Source organism: Portunus trituberculatus, chromosome 42, assembly GCF_017591435.1.
Source record: "Portunus trituberculatus isolate SZX2019 chromosome 42, ASM1759143v1, whole genome shotgun sequence".
Classification (NCBI taxonomy): Eukaryota; Metazoa; Arthropoda; class Malacostraca; order Decapoda; family Portunidae; genus Portunus; species Portunus trituberculatus.
Window position 1 is genome coordinate 7211938 of NC_059296.1, and position 27014 is coordinate 7238951.

The window sequence follows — 27014 nt, forward strand, 5'->3', positions numbered from 1 at the left end:
TGGGGGATATGAAGACACAAAAGAGGAAACATAAATTTTGAGGAAACGAAGTCCATGCATTTTTTTTTTTTCTTTTCTTTTTTTTTTCAGTCCGTGGTACAATAAAGGAGTAGCGGCAACAGGGTCAGTATTATCATTCACACGGAGGTGAGCAAAGGACACGCCCGGGACTCGGTGGCTCAGTGTTCGTCACGCACGATGGCTGCCAAGACGCTGTTTCTTCTGCTCGCTGCCACGCTGACCCAAGTGGCTTTTGGATTCAAACTTGAAGAGTCTGATCCATCCCAGGCAGTGAACGACTGGCCATGTCCTCAACAAAATGACATAAAGCCTTGTGTATGCTACAGAAATAGGGATTTGTTGAGCCTTGATTGCTCTGCTGTAACCAGTGATCTCCAACTACAGTCTGCATTCAAGGCGTATTTCCCATTTGAGAATTTTACTTTGCTGACTATTATTGCAAAACCAAATGAAAAGCGAGTTCCCATCAACTATTTATCCGAAGATATCTTCCAGAATGTGACTTTTGCCAACATCAGGATCAGCCACACCGAACTAAGTTTTATTCATCCAACTGTGTTCGATAAGTCTGCTTCACACCTCAAAACTCTCATTGTAACTGACAGCTTTATCACTCTTTTCCCATTTGACATGGTGGACAAAGCACCATTACTGACGGATCTTCGTGTCTTTAGAAATGAAATCCTGCATCTTCCAGAAATGACTTCTGATTCTTTGACTTACCTACACATCGGTTACAATCCTGGTATACAGTTCGGTGACCATGCTTTTGAGGCTCTGCCAAACTTGGAGTACTTGGTTGCTAATGATATTGCTCTTTCACATGTAGCACAGAATGCATTTATCAAAAACAAAAACCTCAAGTACCTGGACCTGAGTCACAATTCAATAGAAACACTCTACAGAGATTCCATCAAGTTCCAGAGTCCCATTGAAGAAATCAAACTGAATTCAAATAACATCCATACTGTTGAAGTGGGCGCCATTTCAGGTATGTATCCCTCAGGCATTGTACATAGCACACCTTATCTACGTAGCATGATTTCTTCCCAACTAGGAGATGGTAGACTGGTTCTACCAGCCGGAACTCTAAACTTCCAACACTGGAGAAGAAAGGTATCTCATTTACAACTCGTAGGTCTGTGATTCAACCGAATTGGTCAGTTAGTGTTTAGCAACTGCATATTATAATGTAAAGATAACAATTCAATGAAAGTAGTAGAAAGTGTCTCGGAATCTTCTGAGGCCAGAAGATCAGTGCTGCTGGATCAAGAAGAATAAATTCAAAGATAAAGTAACGAAAGAAGGAATAACAACGGTATGCAGCACTTGTAAACAAAGTGGTCTTATGAACAATAATCTCTTGCTGTATCCAAAGAGAAATTACTAATAGAAGGTGCAGTGGATTGAAACGCTGAAGTAAATTTTGATTCGAAATATCCGAATGAACACAGAGAAAGGGGAGGTAAGGTTTAGCATAATATAAACATGCTAGAAAAGATCCCTGATTAAAAGACATCTTACGTTATAAGAGAAATATGGACAAGAGCAGAATACATCACGCACCGAACATTTAATGCTTAGCAATTAGGAAATTAGAGTAGCAGAAAGCTGGACGAGGGTTGATATGGAGAACTGGAATGAGAAGTTTAGCTGAGTTGACGTAGAACAGACGGACAACCGACAGTGGAGATATGGAGAAGGTTAAGAGAGCGTTGTCCTGCACTGGACTCAAACTACACCACCTACTGCTGCCTCTGATGATGAGGAGGAGGATGATAATGATGTTTGTAATAGTAATGATAGATGTTGTTGTTATTATTATTATTATTATTATTATTATCATCATCATCATCATCATCATCATCATCATCATCATCATAGTTATTATCATTATCAAAAGTGTAAATATTGATTAATGGAAATGTGTAGAGGAATATCAACCAATCTTTCAGCCTCCCTTTTTACTGACACACCATTCAGACTTTAATAGTTGGTTCATTGAGTGTTTATCTTAACTTTTAAGGACAATTATAACAAAATAATTGCATGTTAAAAAAAATGGGGGGCTTGGTTTTACAGCGCTAGGAAGCCCCCCCTATACCATCCTGTGGATGCACAATAACTCTGTGGTGAGCCTCGATCAGACGGTGTGGGAACCGGCCTTCAACAGTGTGCGTGGCCAAGTTCGCACATTTGTATTTGATGGTGAGTCGTGTGTGTGTGGGTAATTAGAATATGTATGCATAAGTTGTGAATTTAGAGTCTTGATATCTTGTAGCCGCGGTCCGTCGAGCTGCTGCTCCCTGGCGAACATATTGCTAACTAAAGGTTCAGTTGGACACATCTGATAAATATAATGAAGTAGTAATAATGGCAATAGTATTTGTAGTAATAGTAATAATAACTATTACAATTAAAATAAAATATATTGACAATGCATATAACAATAATAACAATAGTTATGATAACATTAATAACAATAGTAACGATAACAATAATAGTAATAATAATAATGATAATTATAAAATAATAATGGTAAAAATAATAATAATAGTAATAATAACAGCAGAATCAGTAGTTAATAGTTGTACTGACAGTAGTAGTAGTCGTAGTAAGTAGTTAGTGGTAGTAGTAGTACTAGTAGGGTTGAGGAGCTGGTGTCTGTGTGTGTGTGTGTGCGCGCGCGTTTCCTCACAAATGGATGCCATCCAGCACATTCACATAACATCAAACTTGCCGTATGTGATTTATTGTTTGCCTTAAGCCACGAAACTATTCATTGGGCCTCGCGTTTTCTTTTTCTCCTCTGTGTGATCGCCAACAATTATGTTATCTTCATGAAAAAAAAAAAAAAAGTTTCTAATGAAGGTTCTCTTTACAGATAATCCATTGCTGTGCAGCTGTAACGTTCTGTGGTTGTTGGCGGATAATGACCACAGGGATACCATTAGCACGGGCGCCTATTGCGTTGACACTGGCACTGAAATACATAATGTTGATGTGGGTTTCTTACAGGATAGCTGTTAGAGGAATCCTGTTCCTAATTGCCCTCTATATCTCTACTATCTGTGTGTGTGTGTGTGAGAGAGAGAGAGAGAGAGAGAGAGAGATTCAGAATTGGTGTAGCTTGGCAGCATCACAGTATGATTTAATGTATTCATTGATTAGACTCGCTGGCAAATGTGGCTCCTTGATTCGTTAGCGCCTATTTCAATTTTCTCTTGAGATAAGCTGGCTGTATGATTAAAGTATTTCTAAAAGATTATTTCGATCCAGTTTCATATCCTAATTAAAGTATTTAATTGACATTCAAGTGATGAACATGAAGGAAAGATGTAATGATAGCGGTCTTTTTTTTTTTTTTTTTTTTTTTTTTTTTTTTTCCAAACCATTCTCTGTACCATCTCAAGCAGCAAGTCAGTGTTACTGGCATGCTGTGTTTATTGAGCACTCGTAGCTACAACAACCATACACATTCTCCCATCACCGTTAGAAGTAATTGATTGTAACAACGAATCTAGATTTTAATTACTGTAATTAATGACTGTGTTTTGATCTTCCCAGAGAATGACATTTTTAAGTAATCATAACAATTGTTGAAGCCTCGCATTTAGATAAGTAGTAACACTGTGCATGTTATGTACCACGGAAATCCCAACTAGACATGCCAGACAAGGAAACATGTTTCTGTTCCAACACACACACACACACACACGGCCCGGTAGCTCAGTGGTTAGAGCGCTGGCTTCACAAGCCAAAGGAACGGGGTTCGATTCCCCGACCGGGTGGAGATATTTGGGTGTGTCTCCTTTCACGTGTAGCCCCTGTTCACCTAGCAGTGAGTAGGTACGGGATGTAAATCGAGGAGTTGTGACCTTGTTGTCCCGGTGTGTGGTGTGTGCCTGGTCTCAGGCCTATCTAAATATCGGAAATAATGAGCTCTGAGCTCGCTCCGTAGGGTAACGTCTGGCTGTCTCGTCAGAGACTGCAGCAGATCAAACAGTGAATTACACACACACACACACACACACACTCTCTCTCTCTCTCTCTCTCTCTCTCTCTCTCTCTCTCTCTCTCTCTCTTCAGCAATCATGTAGTAAGGTTTCGTTCAAGTTAAGTTGGAATATACTCAGGCCTTCACGTGAGCGTCACATTGCTCAGGGCAAGGCACTGACGCATCAGGAACCGTGAGAAGAAAGTATTGTCTGAGTATTGTGTGTGCCCGCATGTTGCTTCCTTGCCTACATGTTATTCTCACGTACTTCAGTCTTTTCTTGAAGCTTCAGTTTAATTATGTTGGTGCTCAAAATAAGTAAGACGAGATATAGTTATGAAAGAAAACTGGGACTTTTTGTGAATAACTATTTATATTTTATGAAAAGGTTAAAAGGAGAAAAACTTTATTTTCATAATAAGCACAGTGTTAATTCATGTGCTAGTAACTCGCGATTAATAGATCAGAAGTTAAGCTGGGTGACCGTGTGTCGTCCAGTGCACCACAGACCACTCCACCACGGTAAGGACTGACCACCCATCATTGGGATGTGTGGACTGTGGACTCATCTGCTACATCAACAGCAACATTACATTGGTTCCTCATTTCTGCGTGTGGCTAATTAATGATTATGATAATAGTGATGATGATGATAATAATAATAATCATCATTTATTATTATTATTATTATTATTATTATTATTATTATTATTATTATTAATGAAATAGCAATAATGGTAATAATAATAATAATAATGATAATTTATTATTATTATTATTATTGAAGTACCAATAATGATAATAATTAAAATACCAATAATGATCATTGAAAAAACAAATATGGAGTATGTTAAATATAGAATGAAATGTACATCAAAAAATATGAATTATGGTAATAAAACCATTTAGTGAGATAGGGATATTATGAACTGGCAAGTTTCAGTGTTCTCCAGCTGGGTTAATTCAGAAGCTGGTGAGCATCGTCTGGCGGTACAGAGTAGTCGTCTGTACCTAATGATTAGCCGTGGTTTTATCCCTCCTAGTATTTTCTGTTGTTATTTTGTTGTGTTGATTTATTGATAGTTACTTGACTTTATATGACTGCGATCATTTAACAGAGCAAAATATCATCACCTTCATGAAATAATCAACTGCCTAATTTTTTTTTTTTTTTTTTTTTTTTTTAATCATTTCTGGATTTGTCTCAGTGAGTTCTTCCTAGCCTAGTGAACCCATTGATATATTTGTCTAAACCGTTAGTTGATTATGTATAACAGTGAAATATATGTTATAGATATGAAAAATATATAAAACTTTTTTTTTTTTTTTTTTTTTTTTTTTTTTTTGTGTGTGTGTGTGTGTTTCACTGTTTGATCTGCTGCAGTCTCTGACGAGACAGCCAGACGTTACCCTACGGAACGAGCTCAGAGCTCATTATTTCCGATCTTCGGATAGGCCTGAGACCAGCCACACACCACACACCGGGACAACAAGGTCACAACTCCTCGATTTACATCCCGTACCTACTCACTGCTAGGTGAGCAGGGGTACACGTGAAAGGAGACACACCCAAATATCTCCACCCGGCCGGGGAATCGAACCCCGGTCCTCTGGCTTGTGAAGCCAGCGCTCTAATCACTGAGCTACCGTGTGTGTGTGTGTGTGTGTGTGAGACAGTATAGTTGCCTGGTGCACCAAGGTCGTGTAGTGCTGGCGCCAACCTAAGTCCGGTTCTGGAAGATTACTACCCTTTACTGGGAACTGAGCGTTAATGGTTCCGTCGCTGTCTGACAATGACAGATCAGATAATCAAAAAATATCATTTTAAGGCTATCATGATGACCCAGTCCGATGTCTGGTACTTGCAAGCCATGTTTGATCAAGGTCATTATGAAAGCCTTAAAATAATAGTTTATGATCTTCTGATCCGTCAATGTCAAGCAACGACAGAACGGTTAACGATAAGTTCCCAGTGGAGTGTAATCTTCAAAGTGAAGTAAGTAATCTTCCAGAATCAGAAATGTAACACAGTGAAAAGGTTGGCGCCAGCATTGCACGACGTACAGTACTTCCCTAACCTTTATCCTTCTTCGTGTTTCCCGTACTAGTGATGTTTGATTGTTTTATTACCCTAAAAGTGTTTTGGTATGAAGGATGAGGAACCAGTACAGTCAAGATTTGGTAAATTTGTGTTGCCAGTGAATCCATCCTAACCCGTAACATTTGCTTTGCTTGCATGCACACACGCACTCGCCCACACGTACGCGTCGTACATACATAGATATATACATACCTCACTGATACACATCATCCTCTTTACAATTACCATATCGTGAATCATTGTAAAATTGTATTATGTGATCCAGCTCAATAAGACAGACTAAGTAGATGTTATCAGGTTTTGGATAAAACATAGGGGATTAGAGAATATTCTTGTTTGTGTGTGTGTGTGTGTGTGTGTTAGGTAAGCCATAAGTGCAAGATAAGTGGGCTACAGAGTTTCACTTTGCCTTAGACTTCCAATTCACCTACATACTGATCGATAAGTAATGTAAAAAATATATATATTTGAAAGTGGGACATGAAAAATAGTTTCTCCCCCCCTCCTCTCTCTCTCTCTCTCTCTCTCTCTCTCTCTCTCTCTCTCTCTCTCTCTCTCTCTCTCTCTCTCTCTCTCGTGTTATATGTGTTGTGGTCGTCTTAACACATCAAAGACGGTGGCAACATTTTACGCCTCACCGTGGTGTTAGCGCTAGCCGCGAGTGTGCGTCATCAGCTTCATGGTATTGCCTTATCTTTACTTTTTGAGTGTTACCTGCCAGTGATGATTACGCCCTGACTTTTATGTAACATGCCATAATCCTTACGTTCTATAACAAGGGTATACTTGTTATTCACATCTTTGCACACGGAGGCTCTGCTGAGGCTGCCTCGCAGTGGAGCGGAGCCTTGAACAAACACCACAAGTAACAAGTAGTAACAAGTACACACACACACACACACACACACAGGAGGTGGTGAGGTTTGGTCGTCACGAGATCAAGAAAATCTATCATGATTGTTGCTGTTACTTATATTGTTGATGATGGAAGTGGTAGCAGTAAATGATGGCACACACACACACACACACACACACACACACACACACACACACACACACACACACACAGTTAGTTAGTTAATTTATTGACAAAACAAAATTACATGAACAAAAAACAAATATTTCAACTTACATTTTGTCCAAAATTTAAAATATTTTCAATAATCTTGTAAGGGGCGATTTCTCAGTTTATGTAAAAAGAGGTTACATATTTTATCTACATTAAGGTTCATGTATACAAATTAAGCACTTTAAATACATAGTCACATAGTTCACCTATATAAACATTTTCACTGAGTAGATCAGTGATACTTGTAAAGGTTAACACGGGGAATTGTACACGATAATGAGCAGAAAGTGGACAGTGTATCATCACATGCTGTTCTGTCTGTACCTGTTGTCCATCACATTGACACACACGTTGATCTGTTGGTGTGCGGCTCCACTTCCCTACCTCTATCCTAAGACTGTGGGCCATGAGTCTAAGTCTAGTGAATGATTCATGTTTATAGTCAGGGATGAATTTCATTGTCTGATACACTTGATGCACTGTCATTGAGGGGTTCAGTTCTGTGGTATATGTTGTTAACTTCGTTGCACCTTCCGCTCTTTCCCGAACATAGGTCTCAATGTTATTTAATCGATTTTCATTACTGTTCCACAAAAGGGATCTTTCTATGAAACGAAAACCACACACACACACCCGGTAGCTCAGTGGTTAGAGCGCTGGCTTCACAAGCCAGAGGACCGGGGTTCGATTCTCCGGCCGGGTGGAGATATTTGGGTGTGTCTCCTTTCACGTGTAGCCTCTGTTCACCTAGCAGTGAGTAGGTACGGGATGTAAATCGAGTTGTGACCTTGTCCCGGTGTGTGGTGTGTGCCTGGTCTCAGGCCTATCCGAAGATCGGAAATAATGAGCTCTGAGCTCGTTCCGTAGGGTAACGTCTGGCTGTCTCGTTAGAGACTGCAGCAGATCAAGCAGTGAAACACACACACACTCTCTCTCTCTCTCTCTCTCTCTCTCTCTCTCTCTCTCTCTCTCTCTCTCTCTTCTAAAGTAACAATAATACAAGGCAACTGATAAGTAATATTTTATTTTTAAGGTACAAAAGCCATTTTGCTGAGATTTCTCCCATGACGGCAACTATTAAAAATCCACTTACGCGGAAACTGATCAGATCTTTCCTGAGTATGAAATGTTAACATCACAGATTATATAAAAGTACAAAATGCTCCATATTACATGTGGGGAAACATCTCGCCTAAATGTTGCAGTGAATGTGCAAAAATATGACGTTTTGAAACGCTAAGCCTCCATGACATCAACTGCTGAGAAACTTCTAGTACTTCCTTATGAAGATTTTGAAAAGAAATTAATCTCATCAACACATGAAATTAAAAAGAGTAACTTCCATGAGACAAAAATTCCTAAGAACAACTTTCAAAATATTCCTTTAAATTTCATAACTGAAATAGTAATCACAACCAAAAAATTAAACAATACCTTCAAAACCATATAACCACACTTTTGTGGCCTTAACTCCTCCAATCCACATCAGCAAGGGCATTAATCAAACTCAGAACTTTGGGATGAATTTGAGAATACCTCTTGGAATTCTTCTTAATCTCCACTTTACTACACCTGTCAGGGTTGATGCGGACAAAACACCTGTAACAATAAACACTATTATGTAGATACAAAATATGAATGATTTTGCTATCTTTATATTGGAGCACAAGAGTTATGAGCTACCCATCTGGGTTGGAGCTGAAGAAGTATCTGTAATGATAAACACTGATATGTAGATATCATATATAAATTATCTGATATGTAAATATTACATATAAATGATTTTATATTTATACTGGTGGCTTGTGTAAAAAAAAAAAAAAAAAACAAGACTACCTTGCTAACCATCTGGGCTGAGGCTGATGAGACATCTGTAATGATAATGAATGATATGAAGAAATAGTAGTCATCTTTATATTGGACACATAACATGAAAATGATTATAAACAAACTTCACTGACTTCAGTAGCCTTATTGTTAATGCTGTTCATTTCAACAGTAATTATTTTGTTAGTTGACGGTAATTGATGGCAGCTGACGGCAGTTGACGGTAGCCTTATTGTCAATGCAGTTTATTTATACAGTAATTATTTTGTTAGATGACGGTAGCTGACGGCAGTTGACGGTAATTAGTACAGGCGCCTCCACCGAACATACAAGGCTGCTTTCAAGTAACTTTGCTATTGTTTAAGGACATGACATGTATTAAGTAAGTGCCTATGCATAATTCAATAAAATCAATCACTAACTCACCGCTGTACACGAAGAAATGATGTAAGATCTGGTCAGCTGCGTTCCACTCGTCCAGTAACACAGTTCGTCTGATACTTGTATTGGCGGGCGGCGGGTGGGCAAAGACAAACAGAAAAGGGACGATTGACGATCACGATGCGCAATCCTTTATAACTTTATTTAATACTCTTATTAACCAAGCTGTTTCAAAAGTCAGTATGTTCGAAGTGAAAGAGAAAAATAACACAAATAACTTCCTGTATGATTCGATGTCTTGGTCAACGAAGTCACGATTATTATTATCTTTTATTCTTCGTAATATCTTCTTTTGATTTCTTCTCTGAATATAGGGCGTCAAAAATAGAAAATATAATATTTGCATGAAGTATCTTTTTCGAAATCATTAGTGTTATGACGAAATGTCATGCCAGATAAAAGCAGTATTTGGCAACTTTTCGATGACGTCACACCAAATGTATTCACATACACGTCGTTTTATCACTTAAGGTACATTATCATCGTGATTAATGTATAGATTCGGAGTCAGTGTTGCATTTTACGTCATTCAGCAAGAATAAATCTTTAAATATTTCGTAACTAAGTATGACAATTTGCAATATATTACAGATAAACCATTTTCTTTATAAATGGTTATTGCCTGTATATCATATCATCATAATAAAAGACTATTGTTTAAGTGTTTAAGGTTCTGGTGGTTCACCATATATTTGTCATTACTTCCTAAACATTTACAAAAGCATGCGTTGAAGGTATGCAGGTTTTCGGAAGAAAATTATTCCTTACCCAACAGTCTGATCTGTATTTTCTTGATATTAACTTTTCATAAATACAACAAATACACTGTAAAAAAAACAAATTTCTTACAGTGCAGATCTTCAGTCTGCTATTCGCCCAGTTCGACATTCAAGTGATATTCCTGTACCACAGCCACTCTCTGAACTACAGTGCGATGACACGAGCAATTCATACAATTCAGACTCTCAGGATACACCATATGTAGCACAGATTGAATCTGACAAGAAACCACACCTCATCATCCAACCTGAACTTAATGATGCAGTTCGTGATCTAACATTTAGTAAGTAACAGAGTGAACTCCTGGCCTCACGTCTGCAACAATGGAACGTGTTGGATGGAGATGCTCAAATTATAGTATTTAGGAAGCCTTCTGAATGTCTACAGCAATTCTTCACTTTGGAAACCAACTTTACTTATTGTAATGATATCAGAGGCCTATTCAGTGCCCTTGAACTGACCTGTAAATCAAATGAGTGGAGGTTATTCATAGATGCACCAGATCCTTTACAGCATAAAAGCGGTTCTGTTGCTCATCGGGAACACCATGCCTTCAGTTCCAGTTGCTCACTCAGTAATCTTAAGAAAGAGACACATGAGAACCTTGCTTTTATTCTAGACCACTTAAGTTACAATGAGCATGAGTTGCTAATTTGTGTGGACTTAAAAAGTAGTAGCCATACTTAATGGGCTACAAAGTGGATGTACACCAAGTATATGCGCTTCCTTTGCAAGTGGGACAGGAGGGCCAGATCAGAACTTTATGTACGCTAAGAATGGCTGCCTCGGGAAACTGCGACGCCTGGATACCATAATGTCATTCATGAGCCACTGTAGTTAATGAGAAAATTATTTTGTCACCATTGCATATAAAACAAAGCCAAGTGAAGCAATTTACCAAAGCACTGCAACGTAAAATGCCATGTTTCCAGTACCTCAAGGCAATCTTTCCTAAAATAAGTGATGGCAAGATTAAAGAGGGCATATTCATAGGCCCTCAGATTCGTGAGCTCATAGCCATTAAAGACTTTGAGGCGACAATGGATGAAACTGAGCTAGTGGCCTGGCATGTATTCAAAGATGTATGGGAAGGACTTCTGGGAAAGCACCAAAAGTCCTAGCGAGACCATATAGTGGAGAGCCTAATCAAATGTTATCAAGATCTCGGATGCAATCTATCATTGAAGATACACTTTCTTCATTCTCATCTGTCCTTCCCAGAGAATGCAGGAGATGCGAGTGATGAACATGGTGAGAGGTTCCATCAAAATATAGGGTCAATGAAGAACAAGTACAAGGGAAAATGGACCCGTGCAATGCTAGCTGACCTTTCCTGGAACCTGAAGCGTGACACACTTGAGACATCTTATAAACGAAGACGTAAATACTAGAATCTAGGTTAATACTTTACATAACACTAACAAACATGCCGATTCATTATATTTTTCTATAAATTAACTACAATGCACACATTTATCCTGATTTTGGGAGCGAAATGCATTTTATGGTATCGTGGGAATTGGTATTAATTGCATAATTATTAAATCGACAATTTGCAAGAAAATGTCACGTGATGGGAAATATTTATCAAATTCGGATTCAACACACTCAACCTCATAATAAAATCCACAAGAGAATTATGTTTTTTGACCCTGAAATTTGTTGTACAGTATTATTTAGGATATTTGGTGTTTTTATGAGGTTTTCTTTCCGAGTGATTACAGACGGAAAAAAAAACTTTGTTGATAACCAAACCACTTTTTAGGAGTCTTTGTGAAAGCGGCATTGATAAGAAGCAGTACTTACCGTGACTTTGCTGGCACTGTTGAGCAATACACGTGGCATAATTAAAGTATCTAAATCTATATAAGAAATTTCGTTTTTTTTTTTTTTTTTTTTTTTTTTTTTTTTTTTTTTTTTTTATATTAATTTATTTTTCATTTATTTATTTATTTATTTATTTATTTTTTTATTTATACCATGTGGGCTTTTCACGGGAATTTATGGGCTAAAGGGGATACTTTTTGTGGTACCTCCTATCTCAAAGCCCACCTGCTAGGAAACCGTTGCCCCGAGTGAGGAAGCCCAACCTACACTCGGACCGTGGACAGGATTCAAACCCGTGCGCTTGGAGACCCCTCGGAGCCCAAAACACGCATGGTTCCACTGTACCACGGCGGCTTTTCCCTTACCCACCCTTCTCGTCCCACTGGAGTGCTGACCGTTGTGCGACCCTTCTGCAGTCATGGGCGAATAGAGTTGTGGATAGGAAGAGGAGGGTCCTTAGTGTGGCGGCCGTTTTCAACAGACTGAAAACTTACGCAGCTCGGTCACCGTCAAATTGGGTCGTAATAGTGAAGCATGAGTGGCGCACAACGGAGCTTCAGGGGCTTGCAAGGAGCGATAAGATTGTTTCCCCTCTTATAAATAAAAGCCTAACAGGAAGCCAACGGGTTCTTCGGCTGTTGTCCTGGTCGCCAAAGCAACGTTCGGGGGAGGCCAACGTCGCCTGAGGAGCGTTCAAAGGAGGTTCAGTAGACGACAGTGTCGCCCCGAAATGCTTTCAAAGAAGGGACAGTGGAGGACCATTGATGGCTGTAAGAGCGTGTAAGTCGCCCATGGATCGCCGCAAGGATGCTTACATCGCCTTAGAGTGAAAGCGAGGACATCGTGGTCGTCCACGGAACGCCAGAAATTGGTGGAGAAATAAATATTTTGACGCGATGGGAGCGCCGCTAGTAGTCCCACCAAAACTAACTTTTTATTTTTCCTTTTCCGGTAACCTCAACGCGACTTATCCTTTTTTGCGGCACAGCAAGGGTATAACAGTCGTCACCCAGTGGGAAGGGAGCCTTGTGAGGAAATGGAAACAGGTCAAGCAAGAATTCTATAACAAAGAAGTGCATCACCAAGGAACACCAACCCACTCGGTTATCAATTACCTATATATATATATATATATATATATATATATATATATATATATATATATATATATATATATATATATATATATATATATATAATCTCACACATTAAGCGTGAAACTTCCATCTCAACCTCACACACATCGCTTCTAAAAACCTACGCATTTTTATAGATATTTTCCAAATATTCTTCTTACATGATATTTTCCAAGAGAAATTATAAAACTGAATGTTCCGGATTGTAAAACGTCCACTTTCCTTCAATTTGTAGGCCTCCACCTGATTGGAAACCTAAAATCCCTAATTTTCTGATTGAACTTCATCCCCCTACACTCCAAGGACGTTGCCCTGGACCTGACCAGGGGCTGCGCCCCTTGGACCCCTACTTCTCATTTTTTAGGACTTCCAGGCGTTGACAGCTATGATATCTATCTATCTATCTATCTATATATATATATATATATATATATATATATATATATATATATATATATATATATATATATAGATAGATAGATAGATAGATAGATAGATAGATAGATAGATAGATAGATGGATGGATATAAACAGATAGATAGATGTGAAATAAATACAATATAAATGAATAGATAAATTAAGCAGCACACATTGCTTTGGTAAATTTGTAAGTTATTTCTTGTCCATTGTTAACATTCCATTTTGCTGCATGCGCCGTGAGTGAACTTGAACCCTGGAACTGACGTGACAGCAAAACTTAATTTAACTAAAGAAATCACTTAGAATTCTAGTGCAGACGTATATTCATTTTTAAGTGTTATGGTATCGGGAAGAAATCATGTCGAGTATGAAATTCTATTAAACTTCTAATATTTTGAATATATGTCTATTTCCTTCCCATATGAGTGCTAATATTAGGAATATTAATACATTGTATTGTTAGTGATGACTTAATTTGTGAAACTTCTAAGAATTAGCATCTATTATTGATCTGACCGCAGATTTTGGTTTTCTCGGCTGAATATGAGGCTTTTTAAAGAGTTTACTGTATTTCATGTTTAAAAGATTGCCTGCTGAAAAACTGATAAGAGAATGGAAAATGAGGAAACGGAGTTAAGTGATGTGTATTACATTGAGAATGCTGGTTAAGACAAAACATAGACAAAGTGAAGTGGAACAAGTGATCAAAGTAGCAAAACAAAATACGAACACTAATGGAAAGGGCTTCTTTTTAGAATATACAAAAATAAGCCTGTGGACCGAATCGTGTCGTATAGGGAAACAGATACTAATTAAGTCATGAGTGAGCCGTGAAACGATCACTTCTACCCAGGAAAGAAAGTCAAATATTTACAGGAAAGAGAAAAATGTAGAGTTATTATACATGACTTTATCTGTTTCAAGAAGGGAGTACCAAAGATATTCAACAAAAAAGTATGTTGACCTTTCTTATGGACCTTTTTTGAGGGAAGGTGGGAGGTATGGGACGGGAGCAGCCCTACTGATAGTCTTTTATTTATAACCCTCGCTCGGTTTCTTCGATACTTATATGTACTCTCAGAGAAGGATTGATTATTTACGAATAATGAGGATAGATGGTGCGTTTCAGGTCTTTGGGAGTGGTTTTCTACAAGAAGGTCAAGTGTTTTGTCTTCTTTATTCATAGTATAAGCTCAGATTTAATTGATCACTAACGTTTGAAAATATTTCTTGTAGTAAACATTACTAAAGTAGAGAGAAATCAGAATACGCTGTGTGCGAGAGCAACTGAAAATCTACAGGCCATAAAATATGAACCTTTGTGTGACGCAGATACACTAGAGACGTTTGATACTTTTACAGGCATTACCAACGCACTGATTACAGGACTGAGACAACAAAATTTTACAACAAAACTCAAAGCTTATCTACATTGATGAAAGATTAACACGTCTGGAGAGGTAAGTTCCTTCCTCAGCACGCCTGACGACAGCTGTATCCCTTCAGATATATAAGAGGCAGGCCAGATGAACTAGCGCAGAGTCTTGGACTGCCTCAGAGCAACAGGACCAAGGATGGCGCAGAAGTGTGGCCTCAGTGGGGTGTTTCCGGCACTCTGCCTCCTCCTGCTGGCTGTCTACGCCCAAGGTATCATTATTTTATCCTTTCGCTCTCATCTAGTGATGCCTTCTAGGACAGTTTTTTTAAGTGATCACATTTGAGATACATAATGAAGAACGTTGTTTCATATTTCCTTGTAATTACTTCCTTCAAAATATGATGTTAAAGACATGATATGAAGGGGCACTCTTCCTCACGTACAGGCCTGCAGATGTGTCCAAGTCTCTCCTGTCCGACTCCCGTCGGCTTTTTTGCCCACCCGACTAACTGCGACAGTTACGTCAAGTGTTCGCATGGAGCCGTTACCATCAAGCAGTGTCCAGAAGGCCTTGACTACAACCCGGAAATGAGGCGCTGCGACTATCCCCAACTGGCCCAGGTGAGTGGAATACCTGTGACTTAATCAGCACTAGAAGGCATATGAGGTTATCAGCTGCTGAATTGGATTATATGACTTTTGTCATAAGTATTCAGCTAAATATTCTTGTAATCCTCGGGACTTTTGTTGGTGAGCGTTTCTTTGTCGCTCCTGACATAGCGAGTTGTTCACATTAACATCTTTTGCCAGCAGGATGTGTTTATGGGGTTTTGTGAGATAGAATTGAATGGTTACTATACTAATTTTTTCTTGGAATGATTACTGCTTCCATGTCGGAGACACATCTCTGTGCTGAGCGCATAATAAAGATGATACATGTCTGGCATGGAGGCATACATCCCTCACGCTTTCTCTGAACCTAAACTTTCCAAACCTTGGTTTAACACATGATAGATAGAGGTGACCCACATAAGGTACTTGAGCCTTCCATCACCTGAATCTGGTGTGTTTTATACTTCGGCAAGGAATCATGCCTAGTTTGTTCTCTAACTTGTCAAAAGAAAAAAAAACTTTCATTGATAGAAAGTGCCAAAATCTTTCCAGATCCAACTCCCCTCGTGACTTAACGTAGCAAACATCTCCAGTGACATTGCTCCTTCACGTTTCTCTCCATTGTTCCGTCATGATGGCACCATTGCATGCTATCTGATCTGTTTCTAAAGCTATTTTTTACTTTCAAACATTTGCTAAGAATTCTATCTTGGAAGGTTTAGGGTTCATAGCTCCCTATTCTCTATTCTCTGACTACTTCATGTTACCTGTTAAAGTCCTTCGCAATTTTGTATTCTATGCCCCCGCAAGCCTAAACCCTCAAAAGGCTAGCCCATCTAATGTTCTCCGATAACTGTGCCTCTGTGTTTGCACCTTGTGTAGTCGAACTCTTTCAGTTCTTTCTTTCAACGTCTATCTTTCCTTCTTCCTAAAAATGGTGACCATTCTATTTATATATATATATATATATATATATATATATATATATATATATATATATATATATATATATATATATATATATATATATATATACCATGTGGGCTTTTCACGGGAATTTATGGGTTAAAGGGGATATATTTTGGGTACCTCCTATCTCAAACCCCACCCGCTAGGAAACCCTTACCCTGAGTGAGGAAGCCCAACCTACACTTGGACCGTTTCAGACTACCGTTCTGTTGTTCTTATTTCCTGCCTATCTAAGAGTTTTCAATTTACCCTCAACATGAAGATTCTTAAACATCTCTCACTTCATAATATTCTATAAATCTATCTGATTGGCAGTATGGCTTCCGTCGAGGCCACATGACCTTTGGCTTTCTTTTCTGTGTCTTGATTATCTTCTTTCTGAGATTTGGGAGAAACTTATGCAGTTGTTTTGGACATATCAGAAGCATTTGATAGAGCCCGGCACAAAATCTTACAACTTCTATGCTTCTCTCTGTAACTTCATATCAAGTTTCATTTCTGATAGTTCTATTGCTGCTGTGGTAGACGGTCACTGTTCTTTACCTAAATCGATTAACAGTGGTGTTCCTCAGGGTTCTGTTCTGTCTCCCACTCCCTTTCTTTTATTCATCAAAGATCTTCTAAACTAGATCTCACACGATTACAGACCGCTATTTTTCATGCTAACTTCTCCTCTGATCATGCTAACTGCATGCCTCCCCTCCCTCCAACGGCCTCGCTGGACAATATTTTCTTCTTTCTCTCATCTCTATTCCGTCTACATCTAATGCAAGAGTTACTAGTATTCTCAACCAATCATCCCTTTCTCTGGTAAACTCTGAAACTCATTACCTGCTTCTGTATTTCTATTTTCCTGTAACTTGAATTCATTCAAGAGGGAGGTTTCAAAACACCTATCCATTATTTTTGAGTTGGAATTTCAATTCCTGGCATCCCAGTGGATTTTTTTTTTCTTTTTCTTTGCGAGTGTGCTTATGTTTACTCGTTTATTAGATTCGTTTTCCATTTCTATTTTCTTTTACAGTGTAACATCACAGCGCGGCTTATGAAGTCTGGATGTTCTCTCAAACCCAGCAACAAACCGGTCCTGCTGGGCTCTGCAGAGTCTTCAGAGTCTTCAGGGTCTTCGGGGTCTTCAGGGTCGTCAGTGGAGTGTGACTGTGACTGTTGTCTAATGCCCCACGAAGTGTGCACCAAATACTACGAGTGTCTTGAGGTATTGTGACAGTCTGCTCCAAATTTGACATTAAAGTTGTACAATGCAATAATCATAATCATTATCATCACCATGATTTTAATGCCCGTTTAGGAAAGGTTGAATGTTACACAATAAGATAGTTATTTCAAATGTATTGCAAGTGAACGAAGCTTTTATTCCATTATTCTTTTCATCTATGAAGGCCTCGCCATTACCCACGTAATCGTCTCCGCGTAATCTGTTGAATAAAACTTTACGTATATTTAGATGTGTTATTGCAGAATGGTAGCTGTGCCCTGCTGTAATAGGTATGTTTCTGCACAATTTCGTTATCAAGCAATGCGTTTTGCATGTACAAGAAAACGCATACTTACACCTTACACTTTTCGTAATTCACTAAATCAGTTGTATGGAAAGCTTTGATGAGAGATATGTATCTTAAATCAGGGTTGAGTTAGAAATATGTTTAAATATTGTGAATATCGTTACACATCATGCCCCTAAGATCTCATAATGGTTGTACTGCACTCACCTTCGTAACACGTAACTAGTAAATTAGTATAACAACAAAAAATTGACGTTATAGTGGAAATGTATTGCAAGATTATTAGTAACTATTAATAACTACCGTATGGAAAGGTATAGAATATCAGAGACTCCGTATTTGACGAGACAAGCAACCAAAAAAGCTGCTCGTAAAAGTACTTAACTGTCGCTCAGACACAAAGATGGAATTCATGGTGATGCTCATTACTAAAGACTTGCATTTTCTGCCCTCAGAGCGGCGAAGCTGTTGAGAGGGAGTGTTCAGATGGACTTGTGTTCAATCCTGATATTGAGAACTGCGATTTCCCAAGCAACTACCAGTGTCCCCCGCCCGTTTGTGAGTGTGACTGTCGCTACCCCGTGGAGGGAGAATGCAACGCCTTCTACGATTGTGAGTCGTCCATCATTCTCCTTGTGCCTAATGAGAGAGAGAGAGAATCACCGAAATACAAATCATTGCAAACAAGCAACATTCAGCTCCATTTCTAAAGCGAAACCATTTCGACAGGCAAGGACGGAGAGCCGGAGAAGAAATACTGTCCTGACGGTCTGTTCTTCAACCCTGAAACCAATGTGTGCGGCCTGTACTGCCATCAAACCACACCGCGCCCGCCAACCACCACTACCACACCTCAACCGACCACCACCACCACCACAACAACCACACCTCAACCGACCACCACCACCACCACCACCACAACCACACCTGAACCAATCACCACCACCACAACAACCACACCTCAACCGACCACCACCACCACAACCACTACCACACCTGAACCGACCACCACCACCACCACCACAACCACACCTGAACCAACCACCACCACCACCACCACAACCACACCTGAACCGACTACCACCACCACCACCACCACCACCACAACTCCTGAACCAACCACCACCACCACCCCTGAACCAACCACCACTACCACCCCTGAACCAACCACCACCACCACCACCACACCTGAACCAACCACCACCAGCACTACCACACCTGAACCGACTACCACCACAACAACTCCTGAACCAACCACCACCACCACAACTCCTGAACCCACCACCACCACCACCCTGAACCAACCACCACCACCACCCTGAACCAACCACCACCACCACCACCACCACCACCACCACCACCAGCACTACCACACCTGAACCGACTACCACCACAACAACTCCTGAACCAACCACCACCACCACCACACCTGAACCAACCACCACCACCACCACCACAACAACAACACCTGAACCAACCACCACCACCACCACCACCACAACAACACCTGAACCAACCACCACCACCACCACCACCACCACACCTGAACCAACCACCACCACTACTACTACCACTACTACTCCTGAACCAACCACAACCACCACCACTACCACCAAAGCCCCAGACACGACAACAGGTGGCTCTGTGTGTGACATTGTTTGTTCCTCTCCACAAGGACTCTTCCCACACCCTCAAAATTGCAACAAATGGGTACACTGTGACCACAACATCGCTCACGTGAAGGACTGTCCTCCGGGTTTACACTTCAACCCACAACTCAAGGTATTTTCATCACTTGCATCACAGACTTACGCACCACTATATTCTAAGCTTTACCATAATTTGATACTAACAAGCTAACAAGTCAAGTTTACTTCATATCAGCGTAACGCAACTATGGTCTTGTATTTGATTGGTATCCTAAACTATTAATGATGCTAGATATATGTTCTTTGTTAATGAAGTCTTCTTCTCTCACTACAAGATATGCGACTGGCCACAATCAGCGGGTTGCATCTCCAGTCCGGAGGAATCCTGCACAATGCCCACAGTCATCCCTACCACACCGACCACCAATGCCACAGAACCCACCATCGATCCCCTCTGTGACTGCGCGTGTTGCCACAAACCTGCTGAAGACTGCACCGCCTACTATTACTGTGACGTATGTGCTGTTTTGCATCATGATGTGTCTGTGTTTGTTGTGAGAAATAACACTCTATATAATGTTTCTTTGTTTTCTATCTATTTATTGTCTATTTATCTACTTATCTATTTGGGTTTTCATATATTTGTTATTTTTAAAGAGCCAGTCTATTTCTTCTTTTTTGACAATATGTAGCATGTGAGTCTGACTCTCTCTCTCTCTCTCTCTCTCTCTCTCTCTCTCTCTCTCTCTCTCTCTCTCTCTCTCTCTCTCTCTCTCTCTCTCTCTCTCTCTCTCTCTCTCTCTTCAGGAGAATCACTCAGTAAGCTTCCACAAATGTTCAGAAGGACTTGTGTTTGACCCTGAGCTCGAGACGTGTGTCTTTGCTGCCATGTACCCAGAATGTGTTGTCACCGAGCCACCAGTCTGCCACTGCGACTGCTTCTATCCCGCTCATGACTGCTCCTCCTATTACTACTGTAGGAATTCCTCTAAATACTATTTTCAATATTTGCTCCTTCCTCGTTTCTTTTACTTACCAAAGAAAAAGCATGCATGATTACATCCATATTGATAAGAACCGTATGTTGTTTTGCATATATATATATATATATATATATATATATATATATATATATATATATATATATATATATATATATATATATATATATATACAATATCATTAAATGCATTGATCACAACAGTTTTCTGTGCTTCAGTTTGTATTGTATGTCACCTCCAGGTAAAGAAGATGTACCAGTCAAGTATGACTGTCCCGCGGGTTTGTACTGGAACCAGGACAAGAAGTCGTGTGATCTGCCTGAATACGTCACTGGCAACTGTGTTCCTCCAACAACCACCACGACTAAGAAACCAACGCCGAGCACAACTCCTGTCACTCCCAGTACCACAACGGCCTCGCCGTTCACCTGTGTGGACTGCTCCAGAGGCCAACAGTTCTTCCAGCACCCTACTGACTGCACGAAGTATATCCAGTGCGCACCTTTTGGACCACAGGAGATGTCTTGTCCAGAACACATGGTCTGGGATCAGGGTATCCTCACCTGTAACTACGAAACGAGCACACCCTGTGTCACTGGTAACCACGTGGATTCAAATGGCAATTGCGTTCGGCCTACAACTACAACTTCCACTACCACTTCGACCACCACCACCACAACCACCAAAGCCCCAGTCACAACGACTGGTGGCTCTGTGTGTGACATTGTTTGTTCCTCTCCACAAGGACTCTTCCCACACCCTCAAAATTGCAACAAATGGGTACACTGTGACCACAACATCGCTCACGTGAAGGACTGTCCTGCTGATTTACACTTCAACCCACAACTCAAGGTATTTTCATCACTTGCATCACAGACTTACGCACCACTATATTCTAAGCTTTACCATATTTTGATACTAACAAGCTAACATAAGAAAAGAGGGAAGCTGCAAGAGTCCGCCAGGCCTATACAAGACAGTCCCTGTGTGTTTAAAGCTACCTAATTCCTTCTATCATCTCCATCCATGAACTTATCTAACTTTTCTTTTAAAGCTCCCTATTGACTCAGCCTTGACTACATGACCACTGAGACCGTTCCACTCATCAACCATTCTGTTTGAAAATCAGTTTCATCCCATTTCTTTCCTAAACCTGAATTTTTCAAGTTTAAACCCATTATTTCTGGTTCTGTCCCCCTACTGATCCTAAGAACTTCGTTCTTGTCTCCTTTGTTAAAACCCTTTTACCACTTAAATACTTCTATCAGGTTTCCTTTAACCTACGTTTCTCTAAGGAATGCAGACTGAGTTTTTTTCAGTCTCGCTTTATAGGAACTATCCCCTCATTCCCTGTATCTTTTTAGTCATCTTCTTTTGCACTGACTTCAACTAAGCTATATCATTCCTATAATGTGGGGAACAGAATTGTACCGCATTGTCAAGATGTGGCCTGACCAGCACCTAGTATAATATTAGTATTACTTCGGGACTTCTGCTTTTAACACTTCTAAAAATTAATCCCAATACTCTATTCGCTTTATTCTTGGCCTCAATACATTGCTTCTTTTTACCGAGATCGGAGCTAACTATGACTCCTAAATCTTTCTCATACTTGGAACTTCCTACTGCCTCGTGTACCTATTGCTTGGATTATCTTTACCTACGCTCAGTACCCTGTAGTTGTTAATATTGAACTGCATTTGCCATCGATCTGTCCATTCTTTCATCCTATCCAAGTCTGCCTGCAAGGCCATGGCTTCTGAATCGGACTTAATTAATCAACTTATCTTTGTGTCGTCTGCAATCTTACTAATGTCACTGTTAATTCCACTATCCAAGTCATTAATATATATTAGAAATAATAATGGCCTTAAAACTGAGCCTTGTGGCACCTCACTAACTACTTCTTCCCACTCGGAATTAGATCCATTAATTACTACCCTCTGTCGCCTGTGGTCTAACAACACTTTGATACAGCCTAATATTCTACCCTCTATACCAGTGGTTCTCAAACTATGGGCGCAACCCAAAGTTGGGTCGCGTCACAGGAACATTATCATGTTTTCAGTGTTTCAGTGTATTTCAGTTACTAAATTGAATTATTCTTCTTTAACCACAAATTACTTTTGTTATGTATGTTCATCTTCCCCCCACCTCCCTCCTCCTGGACCTCACGTAATGGTGTCTCTGACAGGAATGACTCCTGTATCAAACGCGTATGTTTGACTGGCAGTAGGCCCATGCAGGCTCGTGTATATGACTATATATCATTGTACATTTTCTTTCTCTTTACTTTACTCTGTGTCGCGAAGGAATGAAATGCTCCAAATAGGGTCGCTCATGAAAACGTTTGAGAACCACTGCTCTATACCGTGTGCTCTAACCTTTATTAGAGTTATATATATATATATATATATATATATATATATATATATATATATATATATATATATATATATATATATATATATATATGTTCTTTGTTAATGAAGTCTTCTTCTCTCACTACAAGGTATGCGACTGGCCACAATCAGCGGGTTGCACCTCCAGTCCGGAGGAATCCTGCACAATGCCCACAGTCATCCCTACCACACCGACCACCAATGCCACAGAACCCACCATCGATCCCCTCTGTGACTGCGCGTGTTGCCACAAACCTGCTGAAGACTGCACCGCCTACTATTACTGTGACGTATGTGCTGTTTTGCATCATGATGTTTGTTGTGAGAAATAACACTCTATATAATGTTTCTTTGTTTTCTATCTATATATTGTCTATTTATCTACTTATCTATTTGGGTTTTCATATATTTGTTATTTTTAAAGAGCCAGTTTATTTCTTCTTTTTTGAAAATATGTAGCATGTGAGTCTGACACTCTCTCTCTCTCTCTCTCTCTCTCTCTCTCTCTCTCTCTCTCTCTCTCTCTCTTCAGGAGAATCACTCAGTAAGCTTCCACAAATGTTCAGAAGGACTTGTGTTTGACCCTGAGCTCGAGACGTGTGTCTTTGCTGCCATGTACCCAGAATGTGTTGTCACCGAGCCACCAGTCTGCCACTGCGACTGCTTCTATCCCGCTCATGACTGCTCCTCCTATTACTACTGTAGGAATTCCTCTAAATACTATTTTCAATATTTGCTCCTTCCTCGTTTCTTTTACTTACCCAAGAAAAAACCGTGCATGATTATATCTATATTGATAAGAACCGTATGTTGTTTTGCATATATATATATATATATATATATATATATATATATATATATATATATATATATATATATATATATATATATATATATATACATACAATATCATTAAATGCATTGATCACAAAAGTTTTCTGTGCTTCAGTTTGTATTGTATGTCACCTCCAGGTAAAGAAGATGTACCAGTCAAGTATGACTGTCCCGCGGGTTTGTACTGGAACCAGGACAAGAAGTCGTGTGATCTGCCTGAATACGTCACTGGCAACTGTGTTCCTCCAACAACCACCACGACTAAGAAACCAACGCCGAGCACAACTCCTGTCACTCCCAGTACCACAACGGCCTCGCCGTTCACCTGTGTGGATTGCTCCAGAGGCCAACAGTTCTTCCAGCACCCTACTGACTGCACGAAGTATATCCAGTGCGCACCTTTTGGACCACAGGAGATGTCTTGTCCAGAACACAAGGTTTGGGATCAGGGTATCCTCACCTGTAACTACGAAACGAGCACACCCTGTGTCACTGGAAACCACGTGGATTCAAATGGCAATTGCGTTCGGCCTACAACTACAACTTCCACTACTACTACCACCACCACCACCACTACTCCTGAACCAACTACCACCACCACCACCACCACTACTCCTGAACCAACTACCACCACCACCACCACCACTACTCCTGAACCAACTACCACCACCACTCCTGAACCAACCACCACCACCACCACCACTACCACCACTACTCCTAAACCAACTACCACCACCACTCCTGAACCAACCACCACAACTACCACCACCACTCCTGAACCAACGACCACTACCACCTCTGGGTGTGACATTGCATGCCCCGCTGCACAAGGACTCTTCCCACACCCTCAGAAGTGCGGAAATGGGTACACTGTGACCATAACATCCCTTACGTGAAGGACTGTCCCGCTGGTCTACACTTCAACCCACTGCTGAAGGTACCCTTTTTGTCTTCCAGCACATTTGATTGCCAAATCATATCATATTTAACTCGGATTAAGGTTTCCAATCCGTGGTTCTTTGAGTGATAAGAATGCCGTAGGCCTCAGTGATGCCGCACTTGTGTGTAATCAGGGCATGTTTTTCCTTTACAAGGTGTGCGACTGGCCACAGTCAGCGGGTTGCACCTCTGGACCAGACCACATCTGTGAGATTCCCACACCTGCCCCAACCACACCAGCCCCCCAATGCCACACAACCCACACCCAACCCTATGTGTGACTGCGAGTGTTGCCACAAACCTGCTGACGACTGCACCTCCTACTATTACTGTGATGTATGTATCTGTTTGCTCAATAACATCCATTTGGTTTCGGTGAAAGGTTATCTATCCCCCGAAAGCTTGTTTTCCTTAGAGCAGATTTGTCCAGACCTGCAATGAGAGGGTGTGCCTGCCTGACAGATTTCTTTTCTTCCTCAGGAGGATAAGTCAATGAGCTACCACAAGTGTTCAGAGGGACTCGTGTTCCACCCTGACTTCGACACGTGTGTGTATGCTGACATGTACCCGGAATGCATCGTCACCGAGCCACCACCAGTCTGTCTCTGCGACTGTTACTATCCCTCTGAAGTCTGCTCCTCTTATTATGACTGTAAGAAATCCTTCACGTGTCCAGCTCTCATTGCTTAATTTTCTTCTTTTTTTTTTTTTTTTTTTTTATTTATAAGCGAAGGAAAAAATGTATGAGTACATTCATATGATAAAGGATGCTACTTTATTCTGCACATTTACAATGTAACTCTTTTCCCTGATGCATTGAATATCACAGTTTTCCCAAGGAATGACTCATTTATATGTGCAATCTTATGCAGTGAAATGTCTTTCCACTACAGGCGTTGAAGGAGTTCCAGTTAAGCTGGACTGTCCCGAGGGATTGTACTGGAACCAAGACAAGAAGTCATGCGATCTGCCTCAGTTCGTGAACTGCACCATGCCCATCCGCCATTAACTAAAGGTCAGAGGGCCTCCTACGAGCAGACACTTATTTCTCAGCATAGGAATTTATGTTCTACATCTTGTTCCCCTACGGTTTACACCTTGGAAATATTGAACTAATTGGAACTCACTATGATCTGAAAAAAAATACCAGATTCACCAGCCAACTTGGTCAGCTGGAGAAAAATCTTTAAGTCATTTGTATATTATTAAATGAAATAATGGAATAATAAGATCATTCTAAGTCACTATCATCCAGTAGAAAGCAAGAAATATGGCAAAATAATATCAATATTATGCACATGGTCTCGTGTCCGAGATGTATCAGCACCTTGAGACAAATACTTTTTTCCCCATGTATATGACATTACTTTAACCATTTAAGTTATACAGTTAGCATACCCACATATAAATCCTAGTACATATGAAAGAGACAACGATGTTTTAATGTCAAATCGTAGCACAATACTGATAAAAATCATTTGTTGACATTGTATCTTCTAACGTGTTTCTAGGTTGCCGTTTGTTTGTTTGCATCCTGTCTCCCAATGTCTTCCCTGAGTTGCTGTTTTCTTCTTTGGAAATACAATCCATCCTTTCAAACTTTTGTTCTTCTTTCCTGATATGTTTGTGCAGTCAACCGCAACACATCTATAGACTGGTGTTTTATAAAAATATTACAAACTCATATCTCCCGCCTCGGGTTTGTTGGGTGTTTTTGGGAGAAGTCTCCGTGGCTGCAAAATTGTGAATGTAAAGAGTAGACCACACCTAAGTGTTGGCAACAAGCCATGAAGGACATACATATATGTTACTTACACAGCAACCCTCAGATTTATGTAAAGACCAGCAAACATTCACCATTTACAACTTGTGATTAGGAAAATGAAGTATGAAAAGAGAGAGTATGCTAAGGTCTATGTAGCATGAAGTAAAGTATATTCGCATACGCAACAATTTTCAGAATTGGTTCTATATATAATGGATGTCGCATCCTCGACGCTGCCAGGAAAGCCATGCAGAGGTTCTACGATATGCTGCCAGGATCTTTCCTCTCTACATGGACATAGACTAAAAGAATGGGTTTTACCT

At 40.1% G+C, this 27014-nt stretch overlaps 2 protein-coding genes across 2 annotated transcripts in view; both read left to right on the plus strand.

The window, feature by feature from the left end:
• The first annotated feature begins 129 nt into the window (after positions 1-129).
• On the plus strand, positions 130-3289 carry LOC123517453 (oplophorus-luciferin 2-monooxygenase non-catalytic subunit-like). Its single transcript, XM_045277516.1, has 3 exons — positions 130-1012; positions 2104-2229; positions 2906-3289. The coding sequence occupies exons 1-3, from the start codon at positions 199-201 to the stop codon at positions 3049-3051; spliced, it is 1086 nt and encodes a 361-aa protein (XP_045133451.1). The 5' UTR covers positions 130-198; the 3' UTR covers positions 3052-3289.
• Positions 3290-15193: 11904 nt separating this feature from the next.
• Positions 15194-27014, plus strand: part of LOC123517361 — a 38115-nt gene continuing 26294 nt past the window's right edge. The window contains 17 exon segments of the mRNA XM_045277374.1: positions 15194-15266; positions 15443-15618; positions 17603-17794; positions 18557-18713; positions 18831-18895; positions 19584-19883; positions 20086-20265; positions 20558-20726; positions 20993-21603; positions 23264-23443; positions 23686-23854; positions 24126-24842; positions 24845-24924; positions 25082-25159; positions 25161-25262; positions 25407-25578; positions 25820-25932. Coding sequence (XP_045133309.1) covers positions 15194-15266; positions 15443-15618; positions 17603-17794; positions 18557-18713; positions 18831-18895; positions 19584-19883; positions 20086-20265; positions 20558-20726; positions 20993-21603; positions 23264-23443; positions 23686-23854; positions 24126-24842; positions 24845-24924; positions 25082-25159; positions 25161-25262; positions 25407-25578; positions 25820-25932 — 3534 coding nt within the window.

Coding starts and splice junctions, on each gene's coding strand:
- LOC123517453 (XM_045277516.1), top strand. CDS start 199: ATGGCTGCCAAGACGCTGTTTCTTCTGCTCGCTGCCACGCTGACCCAA. Junction 1,013..2,103: donor TGAAGTGGGCGCCATTTCAG/GTATGTATCCCT, acceptor TTGGTTTTACAG/CGCTAGGAAGCCCCCCCTAT. Junction 2,230..2,905: donor TCGCACATTTGTATTTGATG/GTGAGTCGTGTG, acceptor TTCTCTTTACAG/ATAATCCATTGCTGTGCAGC.